Source organism: Eucalyptus grandis, chromosome 6, assembly GCF_016545825.1.
Source record: "Eucalyptus grandis isolate ANBG69807.140 chromosome 6, ASM1654582v1, whole genome shotgun sequence".
Classification (NCBI taxonomy): Eukaryota; Viridiplantae; Streptophyta; class Magnoliopsida; order Myrtales; family Myrtaceae; genus Eucalyptus; species Eucalyptus grandis.
This window is the reverse complement of record NC_052617.1, coordinates 31,983,480-31,996,655: the sequence shown is the minus strand read 5'-3', so window position 1 is coordinate 31,996,655 and position 13,176 is coordinate 31,983,480. Positions and strand designations below refer to the sequence as shown.

The following is a 13,176-nucleotide window of genomic DNA, read 5'->3' as shown; positions in this document are numbered from 1 at the left end:
ATCCCCACAAGGCAACTTGGAACTTGGACCTACTCTGGAACCACTCATCTCTATTAAAAAAATTTAAGATTACGAAACCAATATGCCATCGTGATAAAGATTGTCCAGGGAGAACATGCGTGGAGGATGGTCTAAAAGGTCCTATATTCGGATATCTCGACATCTCCCAAGAAAAAGTCCGACTCATTATTCAGTCCACAGATGGTAAAGATCAGAAAGAAGCAAATATCTCCTACAATTTTGCTGAGCTGAAGTACTCGACAGGGGACAGAAAGCAATTGCCGGTCTCAAACGACCAACAACCTCGACACAAAAATTAAGTCCCAATTCTAGTTTCATCGACACAGAACTTAGTATCCCCTTTCAAACTTATAGGTAAATCGTGGCAAGTAAGCATGTCCAATTTGTACTGTCTAAAGAGAGAATATACCACATATACTCATGACACCCAAGTCAATACACTTACATATATTTGCTAACCCATTACATCTTTTCTTCTAATACATTGGGTACTGAGGATCGAGTACCCATGGGAATGAATTTGATCAAAACCTTGGTGAACTGGCCGTGTTTTATCCATTGATATATGCCAATCGACACAACGTTAGTGTCAGAACAGCGGTAATTGAGACCACATACATTCACTTGCTCATCTTCTTTTTTCCTCCGTTTGGCATCCAATTTGTACCAGCTTGAAAGACCTGATAGATCTCAGTCAAATTCAAAGGATACAGAGGTCATCTGAAAGACAGATCTATGTGAATGAATTATTATTCATTCTACACGCTTTTTAGGCAGCACTTTTTTGTTTTCCATTTAGTCCATATTTTGACCGAAATGCAGAGGAAATGTTACATAAATAGGGAGCCTGGCAAGAAAAACTAACAACACATTCTTTAGTTGTCTGGAAGAACTTCTTCAGAAAAATTTCAGCTATCAGAAAATCAGATTCTCCACGAGATTCGGCCATTAAAATCCCTTAGTAGAAATCAGAGGATGATGTCAAGCAGAATTCATTTTTGCTAAATAATACTTGGTCTTTCCATGTATGCTGGCAGGTCATGCCCCATTTAGACGTACAAAGAAAAAGAATAGAGGAAACACACTAATATTATCATTGAGAACTACCAGCATATTCGCAACAATGGCTACTACATTACATGTTTATTAGCCATTGTATCTTTTTGTTTGCAGAACTAACTATTATACTGAAGTCCGTATTCACTATAACTATTATATGTTTATTTCAGCTTACATGTAAGTATTCCGAAAATGGCCTCTCTCTCTTTTCTTACCATCACCCTACCAGTGATTCGATTATACAAATTGTATCCAAAAGTTAATTACACAATCTATAATTTAATATTAATTATCAACATGACAATACAAAAGTTATTTTAAGATGGCTGTATTCAGATAATCAAAATATATAATTATACTAACTTTTTCATTAGTAGATAAATTACTTACATAACATAATTGCATTGACAATAGCAGAACTGTGAAATAGTTAATAAGACGTCATATTCAATTTTGTGAAACTTTAGATTCAAAGAAACAACATTGTCAATTAACTCTGTTAACTGATATTGGAAAATGCACATCATTTGACTCTATACTATTCATAATGTTATAGCTAAATTATTATTGATTATTTAGTAAGTTAACTCTAATTTTTTTATTGGAGAATCATGACATCTTAGACATTTCATCTGTACTCATTTCTTATTATTGCAACAAAGTAATAATTGTTCTATTAGTGAAACCAAACAGTGCAAAAACTACTTTAAGTCTAATGTATAGGCCTTAACCACTAAGGCAACTAAACTTGAAATAAGCTTCTGAAATCTATGTAAATGTACTAATGATATCTTTTCTAAATGTTACTTCTAAATGTGCCACCTAGAATTGTAGATTGCTTGAATTGAACTCTCCTCAGTGCAAGAAAAGGGTTTGATACTTTCTCCACAAAAGTAGCAAAACACTATGCACAAAATTGTTGCCCCACCCCACATTCTTCTCCTCTATCTTCATTATTTTACTATTTACTATAACTCATTTAAATGAAAGAAAAAAAATTATTTCAGGATAATAACATGATATAAATTTTTTCCATAATAATTATATAATACTTGTGAATTCTTACTTTCATGCTAATCAGTTGCTTACTTTCATGATTTACTTATATGTGTGCCTTCAACAACTGATGAGACATTAAAACAATGTAGTATTTATGCTAAAATGTTTCATGTTCCATTTTAAGTATATTATGCATGACAATCCACGCAATGCACAAGTAAAAGTCTAGTTACCTGGATATCAGATGTACTGGCACTAGAATACATGGCAGGTAAAGCAACCACTCAACGAGCCTCCTGGACGAGTCCTACGGAATATCAGAGCCTTGTGGGAAGTCCTAGAGACTTGGTGAACCTGCCTGGCCAAAACAGAGCTCCTCATTTCTTGGGCTCTCTTCTGAGCAGACCGAAGCTTTTTCATAATCTTATCCATGGACAATGATCTCTTTTTTTCCATCTTCATCTGCAGTTTTCCAAAAGATATTAAGTAGGACCTCAAGGACCTAATGTGCTGCCTTCATAGACTGAGATGCCTAGTAGTAAACAGGGTAAATTCAGATAGCACTGCAGAGAAAAAGGAAATACTCTGCTAAATTCCTTCCCCCATCAGTCAATAAGTGATAGTACAAATTTAATGGTTGCATTTACTAATTTACTTGCTCGTGACCATTTCTAGTTATCAGTCATCTAGATCATAACTGCCAAAATATCGTACAAGATTTTCTTGACTACCATCTAGCTCCAAGCCTCTGTCAGCAAAATAAAACCAACATAGAGCAGGTTGCAGGAGAACAGTCATAGAAGACTTATAGCTTACTCTGTCTAAGACAATGAAAATGGAATGCAGGGACACGTAACGTTGGGAATCAAGCAACTAAACAGTACCTCTAGTTTCCGAATTGCTGCCTCAGCTTTAGCCTTCTGCAGGTTCTCCCATGCGGTAATTTTTGCTTCCTCTCTTTTAACCCTGCATATGAGAGAAAATCAAACGTAAAGTTCTGATTAAAGATCTTAAGACTTTAAGACTGTCATATTTGGCATGTGGTTTAGAGCATGAAAGAATCAATAACCAAATTGGCCAGCCAACAAAGCAGACAGAATTGGGAGGAAATCCAATGAACCGTTGGCAGTCTACTTAAATACTTAAAGAGTAACTGTCTCTTTATAGACAATTATAGACAATGTGTGACTGATCTTTCTTAAAAGAGATAATCAGGCTTAAGCAGAGGGCAGTGAACTCCACTGGAATCACAGTAATAACCTTTTAGGTTACCTTTCGATAAAAAATCCACCCAGTGACATTAAAAAGTACACTATCAGAAATGAAAATGACACTACTATGACAGAAATTGAAAGGAAGACTATCTCCTGTCGTCTGACTATAGCAGTGTCCACTTGACTATCTCTAAAGAGAGTGTATTTGCTGGGATGTGCAACCTTTAAGACTGTAATTTAGTAGAGGCAGCATAGGTTTATAAAAAGGCCAGCCCATTCATCCTAATGGATCTTCAAATCCCCAATAGAGGAGTCAATCAGTTACTCTGTCATGGAGCAACTGAAAACTAAAATAAACTTCTGAGTCCTACATAAGATGCAGAACACCTTAGGAAATTGCACATACGTTACGCTCTTGACTGTGTCCGAGATATCCCATGCTGAAGATTGTGCTTCCATATCTTTCTTTTTCCAATCATCACTGTTTCCTGAGCCCTTCCCTGAAATTCGGTATCTATTTTTCTTGGACCACCGAGTGATCATGACCCGTTCATCCACCTGCACATCCTTTACTTCCGTCTTGGAGGAATTTCCACCAGGCAGTTCCACGATAGATAAGGCTGACGGAGGGGATGTGGCAAAAGAGAGTGTTCGTTTGGGAGACGAGCAAGTACTTCCCTCTGGGCTCATCTGGGTTGCCATATCCCTTCTTGAAACAGCACGAGATATGTCTGTGGCAGCATCCTTTAGCTGATTGAGTTTTTCATCTACATGTCATCCAAGAGATAAAAATAAGAGGATCAAACACACGAGTTGCCTGAACAAAGTACATTTAAGATCTCTAGATTTAGATTGTCTCTGCATTCAAGCTCAAGAAAAGCTCAAGGAAATGCTTGAAGAAAACTGCATATTACATGCTTTAACCATCCAAAGACGAACTCCAAACAACTTGCGTAAACAACCAACCCCACCCCAAAAAAAAAAAAAAAAAAAAAAAAAAAAAAAAAAAAAATCACTCATTTCAAGAACAAAGACATATATAGCTCCAGAATGAGAAGGCATTCGTCAGATACGAGGAGGAGGTACTCCAGTTACCAAATATACACATACTTTGTAAGAACTGATTTGTATCAGATGATTAAAAGTAAAGTATGAGATTTGCAACACTAATTTCCAGAAGCAGCACTCCTTATATTTCCTATCTGTCGTGTTGGTCATACATAATCAGGAAATCAAATTGTTGGCACGGTATGCCTACAAGTTTCTTCCTAACTGATTTCCATGGCAGAATAAACTCTCGACATGACAACTAAAAATTCAATCTAGAGGTACGATCTAACTGACCTTGGAGACCAACGCTGGATGACTGACTCAGAAGCTCAGAGCATCCATGGACACTAACCGATCGCCCCATGCAGGGCTCTCCACGGACTGCAAATTCTCCAACTTCAGCAGCAGAATTTCGAAAGCCATCAGCGGCTATGACTTCAGCTGAAAATGGAGATCCTGCCATGTAGTTCTTGATGTTTCTTCCTTCAAACATAGGCATTGCAGGGGAATACTGTGAGTAGTATGCAATTCCCGGCGGTCCAAGTGGTCCACTCTTCGATTTGGGTCTCCTCTGGGGTTGCGGAACTGATGGCCTAGAACCACCATCTCCAGACACGGGACTAAAAATCCACCTCTCTGCATCTTCCCACTTCGATGGCAATGTCCTGCCATTATTGAATGGCAAAAACCCAGCGTTTACATTCCGCATGCCAGCGCTGGACTGCAGGGGGACTCTCTCCGAGCTCCAACCCTTCTGCAGTCCAACATTGGCATGACGGTAATTTGGGGTACCCGGGCTTGGAAATGTACCGGACTGACGAGTCGCCATGGAACTCTTCTTCACAGCTTCCAATCGAGGGGAAGAAGCAGTGGGATTGTTGAAATCGACGGAAGCAGGTCTTCTCTTATCTGATTTCCTCGACAGAGCTTCTGATCTGGATCTCCTCTCTTGACATTCTACACATGATCACCGGCCAAAATCATACAAAATTCTTAACCATCATAAGCTATTAAGAACCGAAAAAATAAAAAATAAAATCTTCACCGCACCTTTGAGAGCAAGAGAAAAGGAGCTTCTAGCAGAGTCTATGGTATGATTATTGTCCTCAACATCACCATCCTCGTCCTGTATCCGAACTGCATATAAAACAGTTAGTGAGATTGGAGACTGCGAGAGCGTCACTCAATTGGAAATTGCAAGAAGCTGTCGTTTTCCTGAAAACTCCTTTTCCTCTCTCCCTTCCCTCCCACTCTCCCTAACTTTAACACGAGCTAATGATAAGCAAAGATACCTTTAGCTTTATCTGCTTTTCGAGAGAGACGGCTGTGCTTATGTACTGCTGGTTTGTTTGGATTTGAATTTGGATCTGGATCTGGACCACTCGAGCTATCGCGCTCGCGCCCTGCCAAATGCTGCGAGAGAACAACCAGATTTTGCACCTCGCATCAGACACGCTCAAACAACCAGATTCACATGCCGAACTGCACACAACAAGACGTCATTTCCGGTTTCGTGCGCCGGCACTGACATTCACACACATCCTCGTGACGCATTTCCGATTCTCTCTTCATCTCTCGATTAAAGCTCAAGCTCAAACTCCTCGCTCTCTTCTTTTTTCCTTTATCGATTTTTTTATCCGTTTCAATCCTTCGGCGAGAAACATCGACGCAAAAAGAACTGTAAACGCATTCCTAGGAACACAGAGCACGCGCTCGCGCGACGCCGATCCCGGACAAAACGCAAGCAGAAGCCGATCGAAGAACTCGATCGGCACCGCTCGCGAATGCAGAAACGGACGGCGCTCGGCGCAGTCGCGGATAAGCTAAGGAACTCGATCGGATTACCAGGGAGATCTCGGAGGCGAGGGAGTCGCGGTCGTGGGCGTCGGACGCGAACGAGCAGCGGTCGACGCTGGCGGAGGCGGAGGAGAAGAGGCTGAAGTTGGACTCGAGCGTGAAGATCACGGAGTCGGGGCTGGCGTCGCGCGGCGTCGCCCCGAACGCTCCCAGCTCCACCATTTCGCCCTTCCCCTTTTGCTCCGACGAACCAACCACCAGCGCCTCACCTCGCGACGCCGCGGCAACGCTACTCGCGAAGCAGCACCAGCAGCAGCAGCACCGCCGCCATGCGAGAGAGATCGATCTCTTCCTCTTCTTCTTCTTCTTCTTCTTCTTCTTCTTCTTCTTGCTTCGCTAGCTGCTCCGCATCTGCTGCATCAATGGCGGATGCTGAAGATCTCTGAAACGCGTTTGTTTATATATGCACGTGCGCTTCGGATGTAGCGTTCCGTCCGTATGAGCCTGCATGTGAGATTTTGAAGGGAGCTGAAAAAGGAGCAGCAGAAAGAGACAGGGAGCAGAGTAAAAATTAACTGTGGGAATGGGAGTGGGAGTGATCATTTCCGCGGATTTTTTTTTTTTCTTTTTTTTTTGTATTTTTGCAGTTTCCGCCTTATTCGATTATTAAATTAATTTAACCGGAGTTTTAACGAACTGGAAGTGGGCCCCGGGGGGCTAAATTCGAATTAGGGAGTTTCGTGGGGACCTTTGGAGAAATAATTTAAAATGATTAGTGGGGAGCGGGGGGGGTTTGCTTCTTTTGATGGTTAGCTTCCTTTTTCCGTTTTTTTGAAAAACTTTCGTTTCGTTGGATTTGACTGTGAGATTTGACCCCCGGACGGGGGGATGAGGGACAATGACGGAAGGGCCCCCGAGTAATTTCGCTTGGATTTTAGGTGTCAGCTTGGGCACGTGGGGGTAACAGCGACCTTTTGCGCCACCGACTTCGGCTTCGTACGGACGTTGATTGTTCCATTCTTCTTTTGTGTTTTCTTTTTTCGGCCGTGCAATTTTATTTTGCCATTTTGAAATTCCTTTTCCGCAAGAGTGAATTCTTATATTGCGAGAATATGCTTTTCCATGTGTTTGTTTTTTTTTTTTTTTTTTGAAATGTCACACGAGATAATGACGCGAGGGAAGGAGATTCTCAACTATTAAAGAACTAAGGAAGGACGTGTCATCCCAGGAGATTTTATTGAACCTCCATAATAGTTATTATGTAGGCTGATTTTCTCTACCCGATTATTAAAAAAAAAAAGCAAATAATTAATCAACTCGCTTTATATGAAACATAAACATATAGTCTCCAAAACCATTGAATTGAGTGTGTTTGTCTGCATAATAGCATCTATTATACTAGGAACAATTGTTCAAGATACCCGTTTTTAGATTATAAAATATATGTATGTATGTGCAAGGCTCTTCTTAGTGATTGGAATCAAAGAATGGGTAGTGTTCAATCGAAGTGAGAATGGGCTACGGTAATCAATTCATTCCGAACAAAACCTATTCAAAATATACATTCTCTTTGTGAGAAGAGATCATTCAAATGTATAAAAATAAACATGGTATTTGTATATGAATACCTACGTCATTGCATTTTATTTAAGATTAGAAATCGGTGTAATTGGATCCACTTTTAAATACATCTCCTTATTTGAGACCTTATTCAAACTCTTTGGACTTATATTGAATTGAACTGAGAAATAGGTTTGATTGTCCATCGTGGAATGGCTGGCTGCCATCTCCTCTATGCCCCCAACCAAGTCTCCTGTCCTGAAGAAGAAGCCTTTGTGCACATCATTTCCTCGAGCTCGCCATCAGATCACCCGACGAGTTGTCGCGATCGTCACACACGACCGTCCATCGTCGTTTCACAAGTCGTCGTCGTCATCCACATGCAAGCTGTGGCCGTCCCATCTCATCTTGCCCGCTATCATAGACCCTTTAAGAGATAGAGATCTCAAGACAGTGATCGGCCCCCCCCTTGACTGACCACCGCGAACACCACAGCCAGTGGCTGCCGTGCCCCCCTTCTCTCTATACGTTTCTCTCTCCAATGCCTTTTTTTTTCACTTGTTGATGTGGCGCCACATGAGAAATCCAAACGCAACATAACGCACGATGTATATAATCCGACGCCCAACTCAGCACTCCAACTACAGATTAAATTGTGGACGGTCAAAAAATGCGGTCCCGTTTTGAAAACGGAAAAAAGAGCGGAGCCACGATTTGAATTCCGAGCAAAAGCACAATGATGAACAGTTGACATTATTCCTTACTTTCAACGGAATTGGTGGCAATAACGATGCTTAAGTCGACATTCGACATCCGACATCTCACCGACTCGATTCAAACGAGTAATCATGGCTTGTTGCCCCATCTCCGGAGGAATTTAGGAACCGTTTCCATCGGCTAAAAAGTGTCGAAGAACTTGTAAAAAGTACCTGAACTTGTCAAAAGTACCTGTGCCTTTTCTCTTGCCCTTTCGATTTTAATAATGCCGAGCCCCACCGGGCCCCAGAAGGAAACGGCAAAGGACGGGGGCCTGCATTGGGTACCGCATCCGTCTGTCTCCTTGAAAAGTGCCGTCGGACATGGGGCAAAGCTGGCTTTGAGCCAATCAATCGGGGGAGGGGAGGGCTTTCTTACCGATCTTGTGCGTTTGCATCTTTTTATTCATTCTCTTTTGCTCGCGACAGCATTGAATTTCTCTACTAGGTTTTGCTCCGGAAAAAAGGGAAAAAAAAATGAACAATCCCATGCTTCGCATCCAGCTTAAAAAGATTTTTGACTAGGATGGTTGTTCCCAATTGGGCAAGGATTAAGTGCTGCTCGAGCAGAAGTTGTTGGCTGCTGCTCATTAGGTGTCCTCGTCTTTATTGGGGTTTCCATCATATGTTTGTGCACCTACTCATACATAATCCAATTACAAACAACACCCAAGAACCTTAGGGCATTTTGTTAATGTTCCTATTTCTTTATTTTTCTGTTTTTTTTTTCGAAACAGAAAAAATAAAAATTCATTTGGTAACATCAACTAATTTTTCCATTCCTCGTAATAAAAAATAGTGAAAGAAATAGATTTAAAATAGAAAAAGTAACTTTTTATTTTCAAAATAATTTTTAGAAAAGTCATTTTTCTTTATTTTTCTCTTTTCTTCTTATTTTTGCCATCCTTCGCCCCCCGTCGTCCGCCACTACTGCCTCTGGTCACCAACTACTGAGAAGAAAAAAGGAAAAAAAAGAAAAGTCTCAAAAAATATTAAAAATTAAAAAATCTACATTACAAAAAAAATTGTGGGCTATATTAAATACATTCATATTCTTTTTCTATTCCAATAATATAAATTTTGTATAATTACCAAATGCACTTTTTTACTCAAGAATTATTATAGGGAAATAAAAAATATATTCTAAAAAATTATTTTTCAAAATAGAAATATTATTAAACATATCCTTAATATCTCGAAAAATGCCTAAACACTTATCCACGCGCTCAAAAAGCCATTTGACATTTCAAAAGTCGATGTGATCGTGAGTCACGTCCATCTCAAAATCACCATTTTGCATCAAATAAATAGATAGATGAATAATGGCAAGCCCTACTAATTGCCCTATGCACATCATGCCGTTACTATTAAGAGTGAGTGTTTTCACATTTTGTATAAGTTCCACTTGGAACTTCAAACTTACCTGTTAAAACAAGCTCTTTTATTTTTACAAATTAGAACTTATCTTATATATTTTAGAACCTTAAAATCCATCATGTCACAAATCTCAGGTTATATCCAAGTTCTACCTATATTAAATAATCATAATAAATCATCATTTTTAATGATTATCACTCACTGCTATAATCAATTAATATCAACTTATACTTAGACACACGAAAAATATGAAACATTTACAAAACAAAAGTGTCAATCATAAATAAAAACTATTTCAAAATATATATTCATTATTGAACATCACGAAATACGTATGATTGCATAAAGATATAAACACAAGAAAAACACCAAAACTTATTTTAAGTTCCAAGGTTTCACCTACTTAAAACTTGAAATTTACTTGTCGAAATGAACTTGGAACCTACCTTACGTATATTGAAATTTGAAACCAAATATATTTCCACTAGTCTGGTTTTCGATTCCAGGTTTTTCCCTACAACCATGTTTACTACTAATTATTGCAAAATTAGCTAATTCCTTATCGAAAGAAGGGACTGATGAAGGGGAAATCTATCATCTTTGATCTCGATTAGAGTGATTTAGTTTTTGCCAAAGTCATCCCTACCTAGAACACGCCTAAAAGGATTCCCCCAGGCACATGACTTTTTGGTCACCCCAAGTGCACATGGCTGCAAGTGCCCCTATCCTAAGGCTAACATAGATTTTTCTCGGACACGATCTTAGTGGGGTCACATCTCATTAACTCCTCCTTTCTCTCCTTCTGTCCTGTAATACTAACCCCACGCTCGCAATCATCCGTCGTGCTTGGAACGTGCTTTTGCTCCAATTCCATCGTTTGCTTATTTGTCTCGCCTTATGCACCCACCCACGCGCGAGCATGATCATGTTCTTGCCAAGCCAAAAAACAAACATAGCAAAGAAAGAATCACATGAAGAAATCTAATGGATTTTGTTCTATAATAAGAAATAGACTAGCGCACACGGAATAATTCTAAAAAGACATGGGACAGCTGGTTTCTCGTGAAATTTGTTTAGCGAGATAATCATTTTGCCTTCCTTTTTTTCCCCTATAGGATTTGTCAATCTTCCACACAAATAGACACGATTCTTTGACAAATGTAAGAAAGGGACGAATTTAACGTAGATGGGGTTTTTTTTTTTTTAAATATTGTCGCTAAAATATAATATTTTTCTGAAATACGATTAGACAAAATTACAAAATACAAATTCATCCTAAAAAGTATGGGCCAACTCCCCAAAAACCCCCCAAACTAATTATTTAATCACCCGAATCAATACATTTTTAATAAATTTACTATAAACTAATTTTTTAACCAAAAAAAACTATAAATCAGTGCATTTATAATAAATTTAATTATTTTTAATTTTCGTTAAATTGAATTAATGTGACAAACAGAATATAAAGCTTTAAAATAGTATATTCATCAACTATTATATATCATTTCACTTAACAATTTGACAATAAATAAGAAAAATTAATAGAGAGCAAATTTGTCATATGTATATCGATTTGAGATTTTTAGTAGTAATATAATTAATAGTAAATTTGTCACATGTTCATAGATTTGGATTTTTTTTTGTTATTAACCTTTTTAGGAAAATATTCTACCAAAAAAAACCTTTTTAGGAAAATAGGTCATAGAAATATTAATGTCTGGCAATGAAAGCAGTGCTAATGGGACACTAAAAATCATTGAAATTTAAAGAAAAAAGAGAAAAACATATTGCCTCGTACGAACGAAATAGGAGAGGAGAAGCTGATATGTCGGAGTAATTTAAGGGTGGCAGGTGTCAGATGTACAGCCTGGACTATTTCCCGGTCAGTCTGACACTTGTCATTCTTTACCCGGAATCAAGTATTTGGTTTATAAAAGAGTAATATATTATTATCGCTACAAACAATGTCATTGATGATCTCGTTGATAAAGTAAAGTGTATTTAGTAACTTATTTTAGAGGATGATATCACAAACAAGAAACCCACTAGTTTCTTTTAATTGTACAAAGTGTATTTTCAAAAGCTAGCTTTCCTCACTTTTATTGGTTTCAAATTGCCAGAAAAATTCTCTCTTGTTCATTATATGAATGGGTTTAATTTTCCAGTTTGGTAACAAAAAAGGAAAAATATGTTGATACTCGCGTGAATAGGTTTCGATCAAATCAAATGTAAAGTTGGATTTCCTACCAATCTTGTACATACACCACATGTAAGTGAGGCTTGGAAATTATCTTCTAGGCTCGTGAATTTCACATCGAGAATTTCACAAGATCTTTTACTAACAATTTTATAAAAATACCGGTTCCCCGCTATCAATTCCTTACCTTGGTTGATCATCAGGAGTAGGTTTTGCTTCTTACCTATGGTCATATCCCGGTTGTGAATTGTCCCTTTTGTTCCTGTTGTCCGGACTCAATCAACCATCTATTTTTTAGGTGTTCCATTCTTGCCACTCTAGCCACTTTTTGGGCTTCTAGATTCAATTTTGCTTGGACAAACAAATCTTGGATGGATAACCTGCACTGGGCGATCAAGTATTTATTTGGAAATTCTTTTCGTTCTACCCTTGGCTAGTTTGCTTTTGTAGCCTTATGTAACATCATTTGAAAGGAGCGGAATAATATTATCTTCAGGTGTAGGCCACCATCCCTCTCAACTATGAAGGTGCGATTGGAGAAGGTTGTCAGAGACAGAGCATCATCTTTTAAACAGGTCCCTCCCAACACCACGAATTGTAAGTTGCTGCATTGTTGGTCTATAAACCCTTCCATTTTGGCAGACTGATCACTCACCTACCAATCTTACCATGGGGTTCTTCACTTTGCACTTGTATTGTTGTTGGGCTCTTTGTTCTTTTTGCTCCATGTGTAGACCGTTTGGTTTGCTTTTGCTATTGTTTTGGCTTTCCTCTGCTTATGTGCAGGTGGTCTTGTTTTACCTTAACACCCTTTCACTCACTTTCACTGTTCTTGTCCTCATAAGTGTAAGTTTTTGGTACCGAGTTCTTATTATATAGCTTTTTGCTTCTCTTTGGCTTTAGTTAATATAATTCTTACCATTTACCAAAAAAAAAAAAACTTATAAAAACAAGTCTCCATTATCAATCAAATCAAACGCAGCTCGGCCCAAGAAAGTTCAATTATTTTACACCAGTTGTTTAAACTCATTTCGTTTTAAACTAAATAATCTCATATAAGTTTTCACCACTTAAAAATACTTATTTTTTTATATTTTTTGTGAATTTTTTTTTCTGATGGGCTTACATTTTTTAGGTTGTCGGTCGG

The 13,176-nt window shown here is 38.5% G+C and overlaps 1 protein-coding gene across 2 annotated transcripts; it reads right to left on the bottom strand.

Moving 5' to 3' along the window:
• Positions 1-218: 218 nt before the first annotated feature.
• On the bottom strand, positions 219-6,686 carry LOC104449320. Of its 2 annotated transcripts, none has more exons than XM_010063437.3 (8): positions 6,189-6,686; positions 5,636-5,756; positions 5,394-5,480; positions 4,638-5,300; positions 3,700-4,060; positions 2,964-3,045; positions 2,313-2,541; positions 219-710 (listed from the first exon to the last, which is right to left on the bottom strand). In XM_010063437.3, exons 1-7 carry the CDS (start codon positions 6,360-6,362, stop codon positions 2,335-2,337), a joined length of 1,695 nt encoding a protein of 564 aa, XP_010061739.2. In that variant the 5' UTR covers positions 6,363-6,686; the 3' UTR covers positions 219-710; positions 2,313-2,334. The 2 variants fall into 2 exon arrangements, with proteins under 2 accessions (XP_010061739.2, XP_039171592.1); XM_039315658.1 differs by having other exon boundaries at positions 219-701; positions 6,189-6,685.
• Positions 6,687-13,176: the final 6,490 nt, after the last annotated feature.

Excerpts from the sequence above, each read along its gene's own strand:
- LOC104449320 (XM_010063437.3), bottom strand. The coding sequence starts at position 6,362 with ATGGTGGAGCTGGGAGCGTTCGGGGCGACGCCGCGCGACGCCAGCCCC. Across the intron at positions 4,061-4,637 it reads ATCCAGCGTTGGTCTCCAAG|ATGAAAAACTCAATCAGCTA; the intron begins GTCAGTTAGATC and ends GATGACATGTAG. Across the intron at positions 3,046-3,699 it reads GACACAGTCAAGAGCGTAAC|GGTTAAAAGAGAGGAAGCAA; the intron begins GTATGTGCAATT and ends TCTCATATGCAG.